At 37.2% G+C, this 23,949-nt stretch overlaps 1 protein-coding gene across 4 annotated transcripts in view; it reads left to right on the top strand.

The window, feature by feature from the left end:
* Positions 1-23,949, top strand: part of ROCK1 (Rho associated coiled-coil containing protein kinase 1) — a 160,625-nt gene that overhangs the window by 62,104 nt on the left and 74,572 nt on the right. For all 4 annotated transcript variants that reach the window (XR_008375957.1, XM_053571384.1, XM_053571386.1 and 1 more), the window contains exons 3-9: positions 9,981-10,081; positions 10,621-10,758; positions 15,481-15,656; positions 16,432-16,516; positions 18,544-18,688; positions 18,992-19,130; positions 21,766-21,857. Coding sequence is in view for 3 of the 4 variants with exons in the window: in XM_053571384.1 (XP_053427359.1) it covers positions 9,981-10,081; positions 10,621-10,758; positions 15,481-15,656; positions 16,432-16,516; positions 18,544-18,688; positions 18,992-19,130; positions 21,766-21,857 (876 nt within the window). In the remaining variant the exon portion in view is untranslated. The remainder of the gene's footprint in view (positions 1-9,980; positions 10,082-10,620; positions 10,759-15,480; positions 15,657-16,431; positions 16,517-18,543; positions 18,689-18,991; positions 19,131-21,765; positions 21,858-23,949) is intronic.

The following is a 23,949-nucleotide window of genomic DNA, read 5'->3' as shown; positions in this document are numbered from 1 at the left end:
GGTTCAACTGAATGCCAAGTCCAAAAACACCGAAACAGTTCACAGGTAAGGCCTTTCCAGTTTGCAGTCTCACTCCTGCTTGTTCTTATGGCTGCCAGCGGGATTAGGTCGATTGAACACACACAACCACTTGCTAGTTTTCGACTGTTTTTGTCCTCCTCTTGGGGTCCAGAAGTCCCTTGTTGATTCCCTGTATCCTCAAAGAGATGGTTGTTGGCAGATCCCACCAGCCAGAGATGCCTGGAGTCTTATCTTCCCAGAGTCACAGTGCCCAGTTGCAGGGAAACTGTTACTGGCTGCCATCTTGCTGCACCCTCAACAGCACAATTTTTAATGTTGCCGGATATGCCATGTATGAAATTATTTGCTCTTTAAAATTTTAGATATTTTATTGTAGAAATCTTGGTCCCATGTATTTAATTTTCTTAGGATAAATTCATAGAAGTTAAATTTACTAGGTATAAAGTATGATTTTAAAAGATTCTTATGAAAAATCTTCAAAATTTTATAACCTGGATATTACAAATTTTCAACATTTTAGTATTGTTCCTTTTGATAACTTGTGATTATTTGTTGAATGATTAGCTTATTAGTGGTTGTCAGGACTTTTTAGTTTTTGTTTATGACTCAGTTTTGCTCATTTCATTTCTTTCTTAATATGGTGCATAGTAATATTCACTTCTCTGAATCTTAGCTTTCTGTCAGCATCCCCTGCCTCAACCTAGTTGACAACCAGAAATTCCTAAAAGAGTCTAGATGGTCGCACAATCCTATTTAGAGGTCCAGATGAATTAGTGCCCCCCAAACTTGTGATTTTGCAAGTACTGTTTTGCATGAAACAGTCATTCTGTGAATAACAGAGGTTAATATTTGCTGTGGTAAAAGATAGAATACCATAAAAATGATTGGAAGTTCTGAGAAGTTTGCAGTTTTATACTGAGTGGCTATGATAGGCCTCCCTAAAGATGACATTTAAGAAGAGTTCAAGTAGTTGGTGGTGTGGCCATGTGGATGTCTGAGAGAAGAGAGTGGCATGCAGAAGAAAGGCCGGTGCACAGGCTTGAAGGGAGGAGTATACCTGGCCTGTTTGAGGAAAAAGCCAGTGTGGCTGGAGAAGATTAAGCAAGGGAGAGAATTGTAGGATGATATTAGCAAGTTAAGAACTAGGTAAGAAGGGAGGGTAAGTCATATGGTCTCGTCCACCATTGTAAAGTCTTCGGATTTTGTTCTGAGTGAGTTGGCAAAACATTAGAGAGTTTTGTGCAGAGAAGTGACATTATGTGACTTGTGTTTTGAGAACGTCATCATGTTTTGAGAAAGACTATGAAGAGGCAAGGATAGACACAGGGAAATCAGTTAAAAGGCTATTTCAGTAATCAAGAAAGAGACGGTGGTGGCTTAGTCCAGCATGGTAGCAGTGTAGTTGGGGAGAAGTTATCAGATTCCAGATATATTTCAAAGACGGAGACAACATATTTTCCTGAAAGATTGGATGTGGAGTGTAGAAGAAAAAAGAGTCATGAAGGCCTCCTAGGTTGTTGCTTTGAGCAAAATTGAGCCATCAGCTAAAATGTACGAGTTACAAGTATAGGTTTTGGGTATGAATAACTCTTCAGTTTGGGGCCCATTAAATTTGAGATAATCTACTTCCCAGGAGGATATATTTTGAAAGCAATTGAATATATAAGTCTTAAGTTTAAGAGATATCTGGACTAGAGATAAAAATTTGGAAGTTTATATTTAGATGTTTTTTAAAACCCACCAAAGACTTTGAGTGTTGGGTAGGTGTGATGGCTCATACCTATAACCCATATACTTTGGGAGGCTGAGGGTGGGAGGATTGTTTGAGCTCAGGAATATGAAGTAACAGTGACCTGTGATGGCGCCACTGCATTCCAGTGTGGGTGATAGGAAAAAGACGTTTCTTTAAAAAAAAAAAAAAAAGGGAGTGTAGAGAGAAAAGAAAGCACCATCAAGACTTGAACCTTCTAAGAAATATCAGAGAAAAGGAGGAACCAGCAAAGGCAACTAGAAGTAACTACTGATGTTGAGAAAAAACAAAAATCCTCAGTATTGTTGAAATGATGTGGTATCTTGGAAGTTAAGTAAAGAATGCATACCATGAGAGAGTGACCAAATGAACCATGTCAAAGCTGCTGATTGGCTTAGCACTTTATCACAGTGGTTATGGCACCAGCCACATATACTGAGCATGGTGGGTTTGAACCCAGCCCGGGCCAACTAAACAACTGCAGCAAAAAAATAGCTGGGCGTTGTGGCGGGTGCCTTTAGTCCTAGTTACTTGGGAGGCTGAGGTAAGAGAATTGCTTAAGCCCAAGAGTTAGAGGTTGCTGTGAGCTGTGACGCGGCACTCTACCCAGGGCAATATAGTGAGACTCTGTCTCAAAAAAAAAGAAGAAGCTGCTGATTTATCAGGATGAAGTCTTAGAATTGGTCATTAGATTTAGCAACTTGGTGCTTATTTGTGACTTTGACAAGTAGTTATGATAGAAAGGTATAGACCAAAGCCCACCTAAAGTGGTTTAAGGGCAAATGGGAGGAAATACGTAGGAAGAAAGAGTATGCTTGGGGAGTTGAGTAATGGAGAATAGCTGGTGAAAGAAGGGGAATCAAGAGATTTTTTTTCTGTTTAAGATGGGAAAGAAAACTGCCCAATGGGATCCAGTTAGGCAAAGGAAAGCTTAGTGATACTGGAGAAAGCAGGAAGAATTACAAGAGCAATGTCCTTGGATTACATTGTTGAAAAAGGATGACATGTACTGCACTGATGGAGGGAATGACTTAAGAGTATTCTATAGTAAAAGTGAAGAAAAAAAAAAGAAGTGAATGAACATACTGGACATTGAGCATTTATAAGATAATAAGTCCCTGGCAGTTTTTTCCCAATTGTTTCGTTTGTTTCAGTGTAGTAACCAAAAAGATCAGTAGATGTGAATGAGTATCGGTGTGGGAAGTATGACAAGAAAGAAGAAAGTATAAAATACGATATTCAAGAAAGTGGGAGAGTGACTAGACCAGACATATAAGATTGTCAAGTAGATTTAAGGGCCGGATTGATGTTTGTGATTATGAATTTAAAATAGAATCAGTCGGTGGCCCCTGTAGCTCAGTGGGTTGGGCACTGGCCACATACACTGAGGTTGTTGGGTTTGAACCTGGCCCCGGCCAGCTAAAACAACAATGACAACTGGGGGTGGGGGGGGGAAGCTGGGCGTTGTGGCAGAATCAGTCAATGTGATTTTATATATTATATATTTATATATTTATTGAAGGATACTCGATTGCATTAATGCCGACATAGAGTAATTGGAGAGTTGGGATTTCACTAGCATTATGGTTTTGTCAAACTAAAGTGAAGGAGAAGAGAGCTCAAGACATTGAAGATAGTGTATTCAAGGGAGTGATTGTAATAACTGAAAACATTACAGTAATAATGACAGTTATTACATAGCTAAGAATTGAGGTTGAGTAGTTAGGAAATAGAGGCTATAAGTAGGTGTCATGTGGGATAGTACGAATAGGGTGGGACCAATGGATTGGAGATCTTCATGGGGATGGGAATTGTTGGAGTTAAGCTGTTAGATGGACTAAGCCAGAAAGTTAAAGTGCTTATGTCAAAATTATGGGAAATTGAAATTGTGGGAAGATTATAATTACTGGGTCTAATAGGTTACCATGGATATGAGTAGCTGAGATAAGATAGTGAACAAGACCCATCATCGAAGAAGTATAGGTATTGAGAGGCCAGGGTATTGTAAATATTATCTGTGCCTACATTAAAATCATTAAGAATTAAGACAGGAGAATCTTGGAGGGAAGTTCAGTAAACCAGGAGCTAAAATTGTCTAGCAGCAAGATAGGGTGGCCTGAGAGTCAGTGGTTTACAGCAATAATGAGAGGTAGTGAGAGATATAACCTAATACAATGAAAATCAATGCCGACAGATGTGGGAGTGGGAATGTGGAGATGGCAGTGGGGTTCACCATCTCACTTCCAGGGTTAGTTGTCTAAGCCTGTGGGAGGTCAGGTCACCACTGGAGAGCTGCAGGGGAAGCTGTGCTTTCAGAGGGGAGCTGGGTTTCACTAGAGCAGGGATTGGCAAAGTACAGCCCACAGAACAAATCTGACCCATTGCCAGTTTTCTGCAGGGCTTATGGGCTAAGAGCAGTTTTTGTATTTCTTGATGATCAAAAAAAAAGTCAAGGCTGGGCGCCATAGCTCAGTAGTTAGAGTGCTGGCCCTGCAAGCAGGGAACAGTGAGTTAGGAGCTTGCCTGGGCCTCATGAAGGGGGAAGAAAAATCAACAGAAGAATAATATATTATAAATGAGAAATTATATGAAGTTCAGATTTCAATATTTATAAAGTTTTATTAGGACATTGCCAAACTTTTTTAAGTGCATTATTATCTATGGGCTGCTTTTGTGCTGTAACATCTGGGTTAAGTAGCTACAACAGGGATCACACTGCTGCTCAGCACAGTCTGTTACTGTGAGTCTGTTCCCAGTCACACTGCAGTTGCAGCTTGACTATTTTGAGTGCTATATGCATCACTGTAACACATTTTAGTTTTTAAATTACCAGCACATACTCATTGTGTCAAAATAAGAAGAGAAAAGTGTACTTCAGATATCCTTTCCAGGCACAGTGGAGTAGTGTGGGTTATTTTATCAAGCTAAATGGCAGAAGATAATTTCTGTTATGCAGTGATGGTATAGCTACACTAAGAGTACAGTGTACATTGGACGTTACCACGCCAACCGTCATTATAATCTTCCCAACTAATAAGACAGCAGCAGTTGGAAAAATAGAAAATTTAAATGGGCATATCTCATCCTACTAGAATTTCTTCACAAAACTAAAGGAAAATGAGGCTGAAATGTTAATTGTTAGCCAAGCAGAGAAACCTGTTCACTGGAGGGGGTGTGATTGCTGCAGCCAAACAAATGTGGCAGGGGTCCTCAAACTTTTTAAACAGGGGGCCAGTTCACTGTCCCTCAGACCATTGGAGGGCCGGACTATAGTTTTAAAAAAAAACTATGAACAAATTCCTATGCACACTGCATGTATTTTATTTTGAAGTAAAAAAACAAAACGGGAACAAATACAATCACACGGCCTCCTGTGGCCCACGGGCCATAGTTTGAGGACCCCTGAAAAAACTTGCTTAAATCCATTAGTCTTTGGGCAAGTACAGCTGCTTGAAGAATTGAGGACACTGGAGGCAACATCAGTAGTCAATTAAAATACAAGACAATATTGAGTCCTTTTCCTTGACGCTTGCTTATTTGAGAAATCAACTCTGACTTTGAAGTGATTGAAGAATCAGCTCTTGTGTGTAGTCTGCCCTTACAGACTCTGGAAAGCTTGGTCTTTTTTTTTAAGAGACAGAGTTTCACTTTATGGCCCTCGGTAGAGTGCCGTGGCATCACACAGCTCACAGCAACCTCCAACTCCTGGGCTTAGGCGATTCTCCTGCCTCAGCCTCCCGAGTAGCTGGGACTACAGGCGCCTGCCACAACGCCTGGCTATTTTTTTGTTGCAGTTTGGCCGGGGCCGGGTTTGAACCCGCCACCCTCGGTATATGGGGCTGGTGCCCTGCTCACTGAGCCACAGGCGCTGCCCGAAAGCTTGGTCTTTTTATAGTTAATGCTTACTTATTATTTCTCTCCCCATGATTTCTGTACCGAATTTTCAAAATATCTATCATATAGTGGATTCCAAGTGAATATTTGTCTTAAATATATCTTCCTTGATTCTTATCTCTTCCTCACATATGGTAACTCAACAAGTTTTTTTTTTTTATGTTCCCTCCCAATTTGTCTTTTGCTCTCTGTTTTTCTTAGTGGCACTAGGAAATGATTTCAGAAAATAGCTACCACTCAGCTTCCTGTGCTTAATATTCTGCCTTGTTTTTATTATTTATGTCCTATCTTGGTGTTTTGGTATTAATTGGGATTATAAGATTTATATTTACAATTAATTTTAGTTGTAAATCTGAGGATACTATGGTTATGAAGAATGAAAAAAAAATGAGTAGCCATTGTATTACTATGTGTTGGAATGCCCTGTGCTGCCTAAATGTGTATAAGAGGTCCCAGAGATTGTTCAGATTTGCAGGGGTAGGAATTTGCTGATAAGGGATGAGGAAGGAATTGACTAAGCTGGGATTGTCACTAATTATGACACAAAACACAGAATTGGGGTTAAGAAAGCCATGTGCCAAATAAAGTAAGTGGGACTGTTCTTACGGATACTCTTGACTGTCCCAGAGACTCCAGCCAAGACCCAGCCCCACTTTCTCATGTGTGGAATATGGAGATGGGATAACATCTACTCATCTAAGATTGATTTGCAAAACATCTTCCAGTATATGCCTTGGTTTCTTTTCTTTTTTTCTTTTCTTGTTTTAAAGAAAGGACTTCAGTCTTCATTCAGACTAGTGCGCAGTCGTAGCTTACTGCAGCTTCAAACTGCTGGGCTCAAGCAATCCTCCTACCTCAGCCCCCTGAGTAACGGGGACTACATATATGCACCAATGTGCCCAGCTAATATTTGTATTTTTTTGCAGAGATAGGAGTCTTGGTGTGCTTCTCAGTCTGGTCTCAAACTCCTACCAGACTGAGAAACAAAGCAAGACTGCTATTTCTACAAAAAATACATATACATTGTTTTTTTTATCTCAAATTCAAGCAGGCTGGCCATATGCATTTTTTTTTTTTTAAATCTCAAAGGAGCCATATTCCTTGGAAGAGTAGTCTATAATAGTATCCCCAAGGAGTGGATCTGCTAACATTACTGCTTTATAGTAATGAAGACCCTGATATTGGGGTATATAGGAATAAATATTCCTGAGTGTTTGGGAAACTAAATTATACTGGTTAGACTTTACCATTAAATTCTTGAACTCTGGCTTGGCGCCTGTAGCTCAAGCAGCTAAGGTGCCAGCCACATACACCTGAGCTGGTGGGTTCGAATCCAGCCTGGGCCCGCCAAACAACAATGACGACTGCAACCAAAAAATAGTCGGGCATTGTGGTGGGTGCCTGTAGTCCCAGCTACTTGGGAGGCTGAGGCAAGGGAATCGCTTGAGCCCAGAAGTTGGAGGTTGCTGTGAGCTGTGATGCCACGGCACTCTACCCAGGGCGACAGCTTGAGGCTCTGTCTCAAAAAAGATTCTTGAACCCTTGGTGAGAGGAGCTGGTTAAACAAGAGCCATAGAAACTCTGAGTTTGAGTTAAACCATAAAACTAGAGGCACTTAACACTTGGCGTGTAAATCTATATTAGTGCAGACGAAAGCCAATGATTTTTTGGATTTCAAATGACTTTTCTGCAGTCTTCCTTAAGATGTTGCAGCCTATTTCTGGCTCTAAACTTGTAACTAGTGCCAAGGATCCTTTCTCAGCCCCACAAGCTGTTATACAGCCTGGACATAAAGTTCATGTGCAGTTTAAAATGTTTTAACATAGTAAATTGTACAAACTTTATGTCCACCCTGTGTAACACATTATCTTGATTCAGACTTTACTGAATTTCATCTAAAATATTATAGTACTCTTAATACTAAAATATTACAGTACTCCCTACATCCAGTTTTGCCCTTATTGAATTCATCTTTTACATATTGCCCAGAGTAGTTTAATTGAATATAAGTTCGACTCTGTTGTTTGATCTGTCTTAATTTCTTTTCGTGGCTTCCTGCCCATAGTACTGATTTTCAAATTGTGCTTCTCAGTTGCCAGCAAAATTCCACCAGACTTTTCAGGGACTGTATTATGGAAGTTCATAAAGTAGATGAGTCTCTAGCCTTTCCCTGACACCTTTGACACCCTCCCCTCCCCAAGCAGAGCAGTTTCTTTGCTCTGTTTTACACATTGAGCTGTTTTAAACGCTTTTTTGTTTCTTTGTTTGTTTGCTTCTGAGACAGAGTCTCACTGTGTCACCCTTGGTAGAGTGTTACAGCTCACAGCAACCTCAAACTCTGGGGCTCAAGTGATTCTCTTGCCTCAGCCTCCTGAGTAACTGGGACTATAGGCTCACATCACAATGCCCAGCTATTTTTAGAAACAGGTCTCACTGTTGCTCAGGCTGGTCTCAAACTCCTGAGCTCAAGCAGTCCACTGCCTCAGCCTCCCAGAGAGCTAGGATTATAGGCATGAGCCCCTACTTTAATGTGAACAAGATTTTTGATAAATAGTAATTTATACTTCTGGCCTACAGGTGAAATTCAAGCTCCTTAACTAATTTAAGGGGCTCTCCAGCCTCTTCTTCCAGGCTTGGCTACAAATGTATACTCTAGCAATGTAGAAAGAACTTGTTATACACAGTTCCACTGTGCTTTATGTTGCGCATCTTCCTATGATGTTTACTCTTTCATTCTTTCTGGCCTGGCCAACTGCTACTCTTCATTTTAGAGTTGTTTCATGTGTTAGCATCTCCAGAAAGCCTTTCTAGCCATCTCCTACCCAGACAAGCGTAGTTAGGTATCTGCCTCAGTACTCCAAAACTCTATGCTTATTTCCCTTGACGCATTTTCTCTGAATTATTCTTTTCAGTGGTTGTTTCTGTTTGATTTGCTATAGTTTGAACTACTTAAGAGCAGTAACTGTTGTAAAGTTATCTTTATATGTATCTCTACTGATTACTATATAGCTTGATGTATGGTAGATGTAATTATTTTTGCAGTGAATTAATTTATTGTCTATATCTTTCTGGTGCATCTTGCGGTGGATATGTAACTAAAGTTAAATGTGCCTTTGTTATCCCTGTGTGGAAATTTGTTCTCTATTGCATGTGTTTATTGGTCACAGTGTACACAAACATTTGAGTTTAAATGTGCACTTAAAAAGAAAGACAAGAATGTTAATGCAACTTTCGTTACTAACTAGAACTTAAGTTTAATAGCTGGTCTGTATTTTGTGCAACTCTGAAATGTGAAGCTTTTTCCATGTAATCTCATGCCAGTGTTGACCCATGTGAATTAAAATAGCCCTGTTTTAATCTATGACCAAATTAGGAATTAGAATATCTATCCAGTGGGGATTTTTAAATTATTGTAGTTTGTGGCTTGACAGGTTTATATAAATAATTATAGTGATTTTTCACTGTGCATTTTAAATCCAGGCTTGAATTGAAAAATGAAATGATGAAAATATTAAGATTGCCAGTTGGAAAACTTACTGTGATTCTTTAGCATATTCGCCTTTACTATCTTAAATTAATTAAATCTTTTTTAAAGGATCATCGAAACTGACCTAAAATAAAGAAAATATTATTCTGTTAATCTAAAATATTCATCAAGTTTCTTAAACTCAAACTTGATATGTACCTAAAATACCAGGAACAAATTAGCTAATTACTTGCAGTTTTTGTTTGTAGTGTGACATTTGTTTTAAAAGCATTCTGTTAAGTCAGATTTTAATAAAAGCTTTTATTAGCTAGAACGAAGTTCTTCTAGAATTTATTTTTTAAAAATCTCAGCACAGGCTCAGCACCCGTAGCTCAGTGGTTACGGTGCCAGTAATCATACCCTGGGGCTGGCGGGTTCAAGCCTGGCCTGGGCCTGCTAAACAACAATGACAACTGCAACAAAAAAATAGCTGGGTGTTGTGGCAGACACTTGTAGTCCCAGCTACTTGGGAGGCTGAGGCAAGAGAATCGCTTAAGCCCAAGAGTTTAAGGTTGCTATGAGCTGTGATGCTACGGCACGCTACTGAGCGCAACATGGTGAGACTCTGTCTCAAATAAATAAATAAATAAATAAAAATAAAAAATAAAAATCTCAGCACATTGTATTTTTCTCTATTTTATAACTTCAGGTTTAACTACATATCAAATAATCCTTCATGAAGTTTTTTTGTTTTTTATTGTATTTCTCAAGAACTAGAATGTAAAGTAAATAATCTTAGTTATAATGCTTTTTAGTCATTTAAAATTATAAACTTTTCTTTTCATACAGATAAAGATACAATAAATAAAATTAGAGATTTACGAATGAAAGCTGAAGATTATGAAGTAGTAAAGGTGATTGGTAGAGGTGCATTTGGAGAAGTTCAATTGGTAAGTTATTTTAATGAGATTTTAAAAGAAAAATTTTATTAAATTTTTAAAAATCCACTTGTGTGTTTTATTTATTATTTGGCAAAGTATTGTTTTTATAGAATTCTTACTTTACACCGCTCTAGACATTCTTGTCTAAGTGTATGAAAGCCCAAGGTCAAATCCAGCAACAGTAGGAAAGGCTTTCCCTAGGCCTTCATGGGTAGAGAAGAGGTCTCAAGCACCAGAAAAGAAATCTTTGCTCCTAATTTAGACTATGTAAAATGCTATACCATACCACAGCATCAGTAGGCTTTATAAAGAGGAAGCAGCATAAACTGCGGGGGGATAGAGAGAAGTATACTATGATACAGGAAATAAAATAATTACTTATTTCTAGTAATCGAGATTAGCTAATTGGAACAAATAGAAGAGAAGAAATAAAAGTAGCTAAAACAATAATGTTAAATTATTTAATAAGTATTAGAATCATTAAATAAGTTCTGTGAAACAGTGAGCTGTAAGTGTTCATAAAAGGTTCATTTTTTTCAATTTTCAAGGTAAGGCATAAGTCCACCAGGAAGGTATATGCTATGAAGCTTCTTAGCAAATTTGAAATGATTAAGAGATCTGATTCTGCTTTTTTCTGGGAAGAAAGAGACATCATGGCTTTTGCTAACAGTCCCTGGGTTGTTCAGGTATGATTTTGCCACTATTTCATTATTGCTTTATTACCTTGTAACTAAATATATCTGAAAAGCTGTAGTATGTGTTTTAAAACAGTAAAAGCAAATGTATTGGCAGTTACAAAATTATCTAATATATCATTTTTTAAGTCATAAAGTTTAATTTTATTGATTCAGGTCTAGAATGAAAGACCAAAGCAAAATAATTATGTTTCTGTAGAATTTAAATACAGAAAACATAATTTAAATGTAGAATTTAAGTATAGAATTTTAAATTCTATATTTTAAATACAAATGATATAGAAAATTAAAATAAACAACTTTGATTTGAGGGAAGGCATTATTAAACATTTAACTTTAAATACTTTCATTTAATATTGAAATTTTAAGTTTTTTTCTAAACATGAGATTCTCTTATTTAAGTATCTACTCATCTTTCATTGTGGAGAGGAGGGAGTGGGGGAAATGAAGGGAAAGTGAGAGGAAACTGAGTTAAGCAAGGTCACCATATAATACTGCGTTGGTGGGAGGGGTGGGGAAAGGAAGAGCAGAGAGAGGGAAGGAGTGAGGCGGTGGGGTCTTGGTGTGTACCACACCTTTTGGTGGCAAGACACGATTGTAAGAGGGTCTTTACCTAACAGATGTAATCAGTGTAACCTGGTTTCTTGTACCCTCAATGAATCCCCAATAATAAATAAGGAATAATAATAATAATACTGAGTTGGCCTTAGGTTTTCAGTAGAAAGAAAAATACACTAGAAGGGCGGCGCCTGTGGCTCAAGGAGTAGGGCGCCGGTCCCATATGCCGGAGGTGGCGGGTTCAAACCTAGCCCCGGCCAAAAACCAAAAAAAAAAAAGAAAAATACACCAGAAGTCAGTCGTGGGTCCTTGCCTTGACTGCTATGGGTCTGTCTATGAAGCTGTGGCTAAATTATTGAACATCTATGGGTCACAGTTTCCCCACTCATAAATGTGGTAGTTGTCTTTGGTTATTTTTAGTTGTGGAGGTACCTTGGATAAAGTCATAGGGTCAAGTAGAATTTTTGGTAGATTGTAATTCTGGGTTTTCTACCTCTTTAGTGACAGTAGCTCTGTGTTTTTATCTATCTTATATAATGTGAAAGATTTCATATGGAGGAAGTGACCTCTGCTAGACCATTCCTAATTTTCTAACATGTATTTTATGATTGATTGATTGCTTGATTGATTGATTTAGTATATAATGAAGATCATTCTAAAGAGGTACTCTAGTAACTAGAATAAAAAGGATCTGGAAAATGTTGAAGATTTATGTAATAACACTTCTTAAACTTTTAATGTCTACTGTTCTTATCAGGCTCAGTAGTATTGACATTTTGGGCCAGATAATTCTTTGTTGTTGAGGGCTGTCCTGTGCATTATTTCATTTACTGGTATGCTCACTTAGGATGTTTGGCCCTATTCTTAGCGCCTACCTAGGACATGCCAGCAACCAACTTTCCCCACCCCACACACTGGTTGTGACAACTGAACATTTGTTCAGAGGTTGGTAAATGTCCTTTGGTAGTAGGTTTAGGCAGTGGGGGAATAGTATCGCTTTTGATAAACAGCTACTAATACATGAATGTGCATTTTCAGAAAGTTAAAAGATGTGTTACATAATTGTTACTTTCAAGAGTTAAATTTACTATTTAGGTACTCAGTGCTTTGTTTCTATGGATACACTGTCTATGAATAGGTAAACTGCCACCAAATTAACAATGTTTCTTTTATTAGGAGCCCAAATGAGAAATTTTACACTTTAATTTGGGATGGTCATGAAATACTGATTAGTTTCTTACCCTTCCCCCACACCCCAAAATATATTTTTAAAATTAAAATCACTAAATCTGGAAAATGAAAAAAAAAAAAATTTTTTTTTTTTTTTTTTTTTTTTTTTTTCTGGAGACAGAGCCTCAAGCTGTCGCACTAGGTAGAATGCTGTGGCATCACAGCTCACAGCAACCTCCAACTCCTGGGCTCAAGCAATTCTCCTGCTTCCGCCTCCCAAGTAGCTGGGACTACAGGTGCCTGCCACAATGCTGGGCTATTTTTTGGTTGCAGCCATCATTGTTGTTTGGCAGGCCCGGGCTGGATTCAAACCCACCAGCTCAGGTGTATGTGGCTGGCGCCTTAGCTGTTTGAGCCACAGGTGCTGAGCCTGGAAACTGAAATTATTAAACAGTATTAAGAAAATGAAACATGAAGACTTAAAAAAAAGTCGATACCATTTTCTGTAGGGCTTATTTTACTTTAATTCTCAGCTCCTCATAGTTACTTTAAAAGTTCTTTTATAAATTTGCTCTTCTTTTTACTTCAGCTCTGATCACATAAAACAGGGTGTGCCAAAGTTCTCCATAAAAAAGAAAACTTTAACTGATATTTTTTATCATATTTAATAATTTTTTTTTGTTTTTTTTTGGTTTTTGGCCGGGGCTAGGTTTGAACCCGCCACCTCCGGCATATGGGACTGGCGCCCTACTTCTTGAGCCACAGGCACCGCATCATGTAGAGAAATATTTTATAGTAAATATTTTGTTAATAAAAGTACATTTAGCTGTAGTTTCTCATTTTCCCTATGTATGTGTATAGGGCAACTTTTGGGACTTACTGGATAACAGAGGATGTCTAAAAATTGTATACACATTTAAGAAAGGAAATGACTGGGCGGCGCCTGTGGCTCAGTCGGTAAGGCGCCGGCCCCATATACCAAGGGTGGCGGGTTCAAACCCACCCCGGCCAAACTGCAACCAAAAAATAGCCGGGCGTTGTGGCGGGTGCCTGTAGTCCCAGCTACTCGGGAGGCTGAGGCAAGAGAATGGCTTAAGCCCAGGAGTTGGAGATTGCTGTGAGCTGTGTGAGGCCACGGCACTCTACTGAGGGCCATAAAGTAAGACTCTGTCTCTACATAAAAAAAGAAAAGAAAGGAAATGACTATATTAAAATTTAATACACAAGTCACGTTTGGCTTCTGTAATTATAAAAGATAAAATATACAGAATCACAAATATTGCTATATAGTGAGCATTGCAATTTTAATACAGTTTTTCCCTTTCTTAAAATGTTTGTGCATTTTTTTTGGCGCCCTCTGTATTTGCCTGATATTCTTGCCAATTTCATTTTAGTGAATTTTACTTTTCCTACTTGGACTCTAGCCAAGGCCCTCTTTCTACTTTCTTGTTAGCTGTTACGGCTCCTCCTTTGGCTTTTGTTATTTTTTTGAGCATTTATTAATTTAAGTGCTTTTTTTTTTCTTTCAGTTTTTGGCCGGGGCTGGGTTAGAACCTGCCACCTCTGGCATATGGGGCCAGCACCCTACTCCGTTGAGCCACAGGCACTGCCCAAGTGCTTTCTATATTCAAGAATCTTTAACAACTCTAAATGATAATTAATTCCTATTAGATACACCTCCACTAAACTTTTAATGTCTACTGTTCTTATCAGGCTCAGTAGTATTGACATTTTGGGCCAGATAATTCTTTGTTGTTGAGGGCTGTCCTATGCATTATTTCATTTACTGGTATGCTCACTTTCAATAATTAGTGTTTACTAATTAGTGTTTATTAATTCATGTTTTTATCCTTTATACATTTATTATGCACTTGCTAACTGCCAGGCATCTGTATGCTTAACTGATTAACAAGTATAAAAGTTAAGGTATAATCCTTTACACTCTCTAGAAAGGATTATATTCACAGGTACACAGGGAGGTTAAACAAACTACCAAAGCCCACACAGCTAAGGAACACTGAAAATTTATCATAGCCAGCTTGAGAATTGTGGTCTTGATGTAAATTTAAGAGTAGACTCCACTAACGTACAAGTTAGAAGTCTAGTATTTTGGCTAGGTGCAGGGGCTCATGCCTATAATCCTAGCACTTTGGGAGACTGAGGCAGTAGGATTGCTTAAAATCAGGAGTTGAAGACCAGCCTGAGCAAAAGTGAAACCCCATCTCTACAAAAAATTAGAAAAATTAGCTAGGCATAGTGGTGGGTGCCTGTAGTCACAACTATTCAGGAGGCTGAGGCAGGAGAATCACTTGAGCCTAGGAGTTTAGGTTACAGTGAGCTGTGATTACACCACTGCACTCTATCCCAGATGACAGAATGAGACCCTGTCTCAAAAAGAAAAAAAACAATCTTTCTGTGCTTAGGAGATTTATATGTTCTTTATTGAAAACGCTGAAATTTCTAAAAAATTAAAATAGTATAGAAAGTTATTTGGATGGCGCCTGTGGCTCAGTGGGTAGGGTGCCATATAGCAAAGGTGGCGAGTTCGAGCCCAGCCCCAGCCAAACTGCAACAAAATATAGCCAGGCGTTGTGACGGGCACCTGTAGTCCCAGCTGCTCTGGAGGCTGAGGCAAGAGAATTGCCTAAGCCCAGGCCCAGGGGTTGGAGGTTGCTGTGAGCTGTGACACCAGGGCACTCTATCGAGTGCTATAAAGTGTGAGACTCTGTCTCTAAAAAAAAGCAACGAAAGCTATGAAGAAAAACATGTCTCCCTCATCTGACTCTTCAGAGTAACAGTTTATGGTCTTTTTGCATATATAAGGGTCTCTGTGGTACTTGGTTGCCTTTTTTTTTAAAGAAATGTACTTGTAACTACTGTTCTGCGGTTTATTTTATTTAAATCTTATATTACTATTTTTGATACTTTTAAGATGAAAGTTTTGTTTCATATTAACAAATTTGTTTGTTTCTTGTATTTGTATAGCTTTTCTACGCATTCCAAGATGATCGTTATCTCTACATGGTGATGGAGTACATGCCTGGTGGAGATCTTGTAAATTTAATGAGCAACTATGATGTACCTGAAAAATGGGCACGTTTCTATACTGCAGAAGTAGTTCTTGCATTGGATGCAATTCATTCCATGGGTTTTATCCATAGGTAATGACAAAAATGCTTAAAATTGTCTCATTTGTTGAAGGAAGTACTTGAAATAAACTGTATGTGAGTAACATTTCCTACTCTAAATCTACCCATTTTCAACCTGTATGACATACGAGTGGGATTTCAGAATTTAAAACCTTGAAGTTCTTGTTTTAGCCTTTCAATTTAATGTTGATATGTTTTCTTCAATATCCCTCATCAGATTATATACTTTTTGTATGGTACTCTGAAAAGTAGAAATTGTTAAATAGTTTTCTAAGGTATGTGTCAGAGTGTTAAAACTTTGATCCTAACAGTTTAATTAGTTAGTGGATAGATCATATGTATTCATTAGAATAGTTTTCATTTGTTCTGCACGTACTGCTTAAATCCTGTGTGCAATTGCTATGTCTGTGTGTCAGGGATCAAAAATAACAGTGACTTAGACCATGTCCTGTGGTTATTTATGTGCTGATCTATTTCTTATGTGTCAATTACCTTTTATGTCTGAAGGTTATATTTTTGATGGTTAATCTGTCTCAAATGATTTGATTTTCCTTCTGGAAGAATCAAACTCTACTTAAAAGAAAGAGAAATAGATGTGTCTTTTTCTGGGGATTAACATACAAGGGAGTTTCCTGATGAAATTCAATTTATAGATAGGAGTAGAAAATATGGTGGATCAAGAGTCCTTCCTTATCTACATGGGGTGAGGATACCTGAAATAAATGACCCAGTCTTTACAGTGTGTCTAATCTGTTTCAGAAATACTCCACTGTTTTTTTCTCCTCAGAGATGTGAAGCCTGATAACATGCTGCTGGATAAATCTGGACATTTGAAGTTAGCAGATTTTGGTACTTGTATGAAGATGAATAAGGTAATTAATTAATGGGAATTTAGTTTTTGGTAATTCAAGATAGATGCTTCTTTAGAAAATGCTGTAAGAATTTACTAACCATATCTGGACTTGTCCAGAATTGATGTGACCTTATTTGTTAAACTAGATACCATGGTTTCAATGTTGTATTAGTAACTTGTTAGAGATTTATTTTTTCCTCTCTATTTAGGGTAAACGTGGGTTGCCAGATTTACTAAATCCTTCCTAACAACTCTGTAATATACACTACTGGTAACTAGGAATGGAATTAGCTTAAATGTCGCTAAATACTTTTGCCATTGTTAAAATTAGACTCTCATAAAAATTGGATTTCAGAATGTGTGGGATTTTTTAGTATTTTACTTACCTTATGTTAATCTGCAAATGATTTTACTACTTGTTTTAGGATTTGGTCTTAAAAGAAAGCTGTCCTTACTATTTGTATAATAACTTCTGTACACAGCTGAGGAAGCAAGTATACTGCTTTATGTTCTGTTGAAACAGTTTATAGTCTTTGAAACTTATCACAAAGCAGTAGTGAGGAGGCTACATTTAATATTTTAAAAGAAAATTTGTTGGTTAGAAGCATTGCATGAGAACTTTTGTGTGAACATTTAATTATAATTCTGTAGCATTAATACCAGCTAAAATGCATAACGTGTAAATATTTTTTTCTTTTTGGTGGGAGGTGGTTTAAAATGCATTTTCAGACTAGCATGGTAGCACATGCATATAAAATCTCAACATTTTGGGAGGCCAAGGTAGAAGGACTGCTTGAGGCCAGGAGTTCAAGACCAGCCTGGGCAACATAGTGAGACCATGTCTCAAAAAAAAAAAATTAGCTGTGCATGGTGGTGCACATCTTCTTTCCCAGCTATTTAGGAGGCTGAAGTGGGAGAATCACTTGAGCTTAGGAGCTTGAGGCTGCAGTGAGCTACTATAATACACTGCTGCATTCCAAACTGGGCAGTAAGTTTAGAACCCTGTGACTAAATTTAAATATAATTTAAAGATGGTAGTGCCTGTGGCTCAAGCGGGTAAGGCACCAGCCACATATATCAGCGCTGGCAGGTTCGAATCCAGCCTGGGCCTGCCAAACAATGACAACTACAACCAAAAAATAGCTGGGTGTTGTGGGGGTGCCTGTAGTTCAGCTACTTGGGAGGCTGAGGCAAGAGAATCGCTTAAGCCCAGGAGTTGGAGATTGCTGTGAGCTGTGATGCCACATCACTCTACCCAGGACAACAACTTGAGGCTCTGTCTCCAAAAAAAAAAAAAAAAAAAAGGCGCCTGTGGCTCAAAGGAGTAGGGTGCTGGCCCCGTATGCCGGAGGTGGCAGGTTCAAACCCAGCCCCCGGCCAAAAACTACCAAAAAAAAAAAAAAATATATATATATATAATTTAAAGAATATATTAAGAATTAATGGTAATATATTAATTATACATTAGTAATATATTAAAATAATAAAATGCATATCTGATAGGAATTCAGCATGCTTAGCACTGTTAGATTTTTTTCCCATACATGTTCCCCCATTTTATATTTGTATAGTTAACTTTTGCATGTTTTTTTCATAGTTTCAAGTATAGTTGAATAGCTATTTTAGTCAAAAAATGATGAAGTCAGCATTTATATTAATAAGTTATATAAAATTCCCCATCCTATCAGCCCCTTGATTTATTTGCTTTGGCTTATATACTTGTTTTCTGCAGTTAAAATGAGATCATTATATTGGCACAACTGGGGGAATAATAAATGGTGACAATATGTCTTTCTAGTGGTTGTTATTACAAAATAAAAACCAATGATCGTGCATTATATAGTATATATTATGAATATTGTATAACAGCATGCACATATGATTAAGCTGTGATTGCTTCTGTCAAGTTTGCATTAAGTTTTGATATGATGTGAAATTTTATAGCCCAAAGATTTGGACTTCTACAAATTATATTAAGAAAAAAATCAATTTAAATAATTGGGAGTTTATATCCTAATTCATAATTTTACCTGCCATTCTTTTTAGGAAGGTATGGTACGATGTGATACAGCAGTTGGAACACCTGATTATATTTCCCCAGAAGTATTGAAATCCCAAGGTGGCGATGGTTATTATGGAAGAGAATGTGACTGGTGGTCTGTTGGGGTATTTTTATATGAGATGCTTGTAGGTAAGTAGAGGAGGATTTTTTGTCTCTTTGAGTTCACCTCAAAACTCATCAGTTGTCTTCTTATATAAAATTCATTACATTAAGCAATGATAATTTTTGTAGGAAACAAAAATGATCTAAACCTGCTTTATATGTGCTCTAAAGCTGTTTAGAGGGTTAGAGCAACTTTGTGATGTTTTCTTTTTTTTATATTAAGTATGTTTTCAGTTTAACACATAATTTTTTTAACAGATAACTTTGACTTTCTTTGAAACAGATTTTTTCATATGTATTTTGCTTTTGTTTTCTCTATCAATTATTCAGGTGATACACCATTTTATGCAGATTCTCTGGTTGGGACTTATAGTAAGATTATGAACCATAAAAATTCACTTACCTTCCCTGATGACAATGACATATCAAAAGAAGCAAAAAATCTTATTTGTGCCTTCCTTACTGACAGGTAAATAATTTTATCACTGAATTTCTATTAATTCTAAGGACATCCCATCTTGTTGCTCAGATTTTAAGGTCTGTATAGAATCTTCTGCCTATGAATATTTAGAATTTAATAATTTTGAAAATTATTCATGACAATAAACCTGATACAATTTTATGATATTCTGGATGTCTTTTCTGGATCTCAGCGTGCTCATCATACCTAAGAAATTGGTAGTAAAACAGTCTTGGGCTTGGTGCCTGTAGCACAGTGGTTAAAGCGCCAGCCAACACACCAAAGGTGGCAGGTTCGTACCTGGCCCGGGCCTGCTAAACAACAACAAAATATAGCTGGGCTTTGTAGCAGGCGCTTGTAGTCCCATCTACTTTGGGAGGCTGAGGCAAGAGAATCACTTAAGCCCAAGAGTTTGAGGTTGCTGTGAGCTGTGACGTTATGGTACTCTACTGAGGGCAACATAATGAGACTATCCCCCCCAACCCCCCAAAAAAAGTCTTGGCTGATGTCCAAACCAGAAGATTGTTTTTCTTTTGTTGTAGAATTTTTAACTTAGCTAGTTATAAAAATGATAGTGTATTTTATTGAGTTCTAAAAGCTTTTTTAAACATGTTAACATCTCTAAAATCAGATTTTATCTCATAATCAATGATACATATTAATTTAATGGAGAGCTTTTATTTTCTAGTGATACAAAAATGATACATCTAATTTATGCTGTTTTAGATTTGATAATTTACAATATATGCTTGTTGAAATAACAAATAGTATAAAGCTATAAGAAAATATATGTGTATGCATATATATACACACACACACAGAGTTGTATTTTCTACCTCCTTTCTTTTAGACACAGTCTTTTTTTCTATCTTCAGATTCAGCAATCATTTTTCTAAATGTAGATGGAATATACATGTATATATATATTTTTTTTTTTAATGTATATGTTTTGAAACAAAAATGGTATACTATATGTATCCTGGTGGTTTACTTTTGAAATATAAAACTGAATTTGTAAGATTATACTTCCTATTTATGATTGTATATTGTTTATTTTAAAAGTAGGGAGGCCTAGTAATTTTAAATATATTTCAATTTGAGATCTACTTTAATTAAAATTAACTTTATCTTCCTTCATTATGTCCTTTTGAGTTTGAAAGGAAATATAATTTTTGAAACTTTTACATTTTAATATAAAGAACTATATTATGCTGTGTATTCGTGCTAGGAATATAGAAGTGAGGAAGATACATGGCTCCTTTTCTGAAAGACCTAGCCCTTTGGGGAAATTAGACTTGCAAATCAGACATTTATAGTACAGAGAGATAATTACCAAGAGATAAGTACTATGTGCTGGAGAGATTTTCTAATCTAGTCTGGAAGAATACACAAAAGCTTTTTAGAGAAAGTAACACATCTAATTTATCTTTTAACTTAGAAAATTTAGAATTCAGAGTATTCTCATTATTTATAATCACTGCTAGAGAACAAAAGGTGCTGAGTTCTTCTTTCCAATTCAGCTAAAGTCACATTTAAAAAATCTTTATGCTCACCAAAAAGAAACCAGGGATCAATAACTTGCCCATTGCTCTGAATTGTGTCAAGAATTATTTGTTTGGCTTGGCGCCCATAGCACAGTGATTACAGCACCAGCCACATACACTGAAGCAGGCGGGTTTGAACCCAGCCTGGGGCAGCTAAAAACAACATTGACAACTGCAACAAAAAAATAGCCATGAGCTACTTGGAAGCCTGAGGCAAGAGAATCACTTAAGCCCAAGAGTTTGAGGTCGCTGTGAGCTGTGACACCTCGGCATTCTACCATAGTGAGACTCTGTCTCAAACAAAAAAAAAAAAAAAAAAAAAGAATTAGTTGTTAATGGTTTTTGATTGGTCAAAAATATTTAATAGATTATAAAATGGAAATTTAAAATATGTTTCTAGAGTTTTTGGTAGCATCTAGTGTTGCTACCAAAGTTAAAGGTTAGGAAAAAAAGAAATGTAACTTTACCACTGTGAGAAAGAAACTGTCAGGAAAATGCTTGCTTTATTATGCTAATGAAACAAGGTGATGATTCATGTGTTTTCCTTGTTAATATAAAAAAGTCAGCACGGCGCCTGTAGCTCAAGTGGCTAAAGTGCCAGCCACATACGCCAGAGCTGGCGGGTTGGAATCCATCCTTGGCCTGCCAAACAACAATGACAACTACAACCAACAAATAGCTGGGCTTTGTGGTGGGCGCCTGTAGTCCCAGCTACTTGGGAGGCTGAGGCAAGAGAATTGCTTGAGCTCAGGAGTTGGAGGTTGCTGTGAGCTGTGATGTCACAGCACTCTATCCAGGGCCAAAGCTTGAGGATGTGTCTCAAACAAAAAGTCATAGAGTATCAGCAAATCTATGGTTTTATATATTATTTCTTTAGTATTCTTTTAAAATTTTTCTTTAATGTTCTCTTCAACATATTTTCTATTTGAGAATAGAAATATTTTCTATTTGAAAATAATGCTGACAATGAATATAATTTCAAGGGTGACTTAGAACTGTATTTGTTATCCTACACAGATTTAGCATTCTGTCACAAATAAACTGGACAGGTTATAAAACATAGTAAGAAATGATTAATTATTTTTCTCCTCTCTATTCAGAGAAGTGAGATTAGGGCGAAATGGTGTAGAAGAAATCAAACGACATCTCTTCTTCAAAAATGATCAGTGGGCTTGGGAAACACTTCGAGACAGTAAGTTTTTTTTTTCTTGCACATTGCAGTAAATATTTGAAAGTAGTTGTGGTAAATAATCTGAAATTGCCTTGCATAGTATTTGTGCATATCTAATGAAAATCAAAGGCACACAGGTACTTTGTATGGAAATTGTCTTAGCCCAATTAAAGAGAGGCTATTTGATAATATTGGGGAAATTGTACTGCTGCTTCTCTTACTCCTACTGAAGATACCAAGATGGGCCAGATGCAGCGGCCCCTGCCTATCATCTTAGTGCTCTGGGAGGCTGAGGCCAGGAGCCTGAGCAAGAGCAATAACTTGTCTCTCAAAAAAAAAAAAAAAAAATGGAAAAGTTCCCTGGACACGGTGGTGCTCGTCTGTAGTCCCAGCTCCTTAGGAGGTGGAGGCAGGAGGATCACTTGAGTCCAGGAGTTTTAGGTTGCAGTGAGCTATGATGATACCACTATACTCTAGCTGGGAGTCAGAGGAAGACCCTGGCTAAAAAAAAAGATTCCAAGATGGAACAGAATATAAATGCAATGGATTTAGGTTTGCAGTCATAATTTGATTTTTGATATTTGTCAAATTGTTTAAGACTTATCTCATTATGGGAGATTCAAATTAAAAATTTTGTGAAAAGACAAGTTATTCTCTTGTTTTCATTAAAACCTAAAACATGAAAAAATTGTGTTATTAATAAATGTCAGAATTCACTTTAATTCTCTTTATACAGCAACAGGAAATTGTAGTATTTTTGATTCCATTAGGCTTTGGAACTTATAATTTAGAAATACTAAAATACGTAATATACAAGAAATTAATTTTCAGTTTAGAACATTTTCTTATTTTTTGAAGAAAAATTAAAATTAAGGCGATTCACAGAAAGAAAACTTTGTGCGACATGGCTGAATCAAAGTTAAGATATCACCAAAGATTCCCATCATCTTTGTAGAGTTGGGAGGTAAAGAGTTCATTTTTCTCCTGTTTGAAGTCTCTTTTTCCTATTTATTTATCAGAGAAGGGATATTGTAATTTGATGTGGTAGCAATAGTATTGAACATTAATAATGGACATGAACTCAGCTATGTAGTTTTAGAAACTTTTAATGTATTAGTTATTTGTCAACTGCCTATCTAGTTGAGACAGTAAAGGACAGTTCATTTATGAGAGAAAAAAAATCTTGTGAATTCTGCTGAAATAGAGTATGTAAATTTGCTAATGTGTTAGTGAAGTAACTCTACTTACCAGATGTTTTAAAAGAACAGTTATGTTGCCTTCAAGTACAGTACATTCATTGTACTAAGGTGTAAAATTGTCTAAGAAGGGAAAGGGGGAAATAAATTCTTCTGGAAATTTAAGAAATTATACCACAACAAAGAAGGTCATTGAATGGCCAGCTGTCTGGAGAAGCTACAGGAGCAGCCGGATGTTAAGAGAATTTATTAACTAGTAAATAAAGGACTTCCTCCTTTTCAGAAATATATGTGACATGATTATTTTCTTCATGCTGTAATTAGAGAAATTATTGCAAGACAGAGAGATGGGGTCAGTGCCTGTAGCTTAGGGGCTAGGGCGCCAGCCACATACACCAGAGCTGGTGGGGTCAAATCCAGCCCAGGCGTGCCAAACAACAATGACAACCAAAAATAGCAGGGCATTGTGGTGGGTGCCTGTAGTCCCAGCTACTTGGGAGTCTGAGGCAAGAGAATCACTTAAGCCTAAGAGTTTGAGGTTGCTGTGCTGTGATGCCACAGCACTCTACCGACATAGTGAGACTTTGTCTCAGGAAAAAACAAAAACAAAAAACAAAGAGATGAACAGGGATTGAGACAAATGGTTACATGGAAAAGCTTTGTTTTTCTTTTCCTTTCCTTTCCTTTCTTTTCCTTTTCCTTTTCCTTTTTCTTTTCTTTTTTCTTCCTTCCTCCCTCCCTCCCTTCCTGTCACCTTCTGTACAATGCCATAGCATCATAGCTCACAGCAACCTCAAACTCTTGGGCTCAAGAGAATCTCTTCTGCCTCCCAAGTAACTAGGACTACAGGCGCCTGCCACAATGCCCAGCTATTTTTAGAGAGGAGGTCTCACTCTGGCTCAGGCTGGTCTCAAACC

This window comes from Nycticebus coucang, chromosome 19, assembly GCF_027406575.1.
Source record: "Nycticebus coucang isolate mNycCou1 chromosome 19, mNycCou1.pri, whole genome shotgun sequence".
In the NCBI taxonomy this organism is placed as follows: domain Eukaryota; kingdom Metazoa; phylum Chordata; class Mammalia; order Primates; family Lorisidae; genus Nycticebus; species Nycticebus coucang.
Note: the sequence above shows the minus strand (reverse complement) of the source record. Positions and strands in the feature narration are given on the sequence as shown.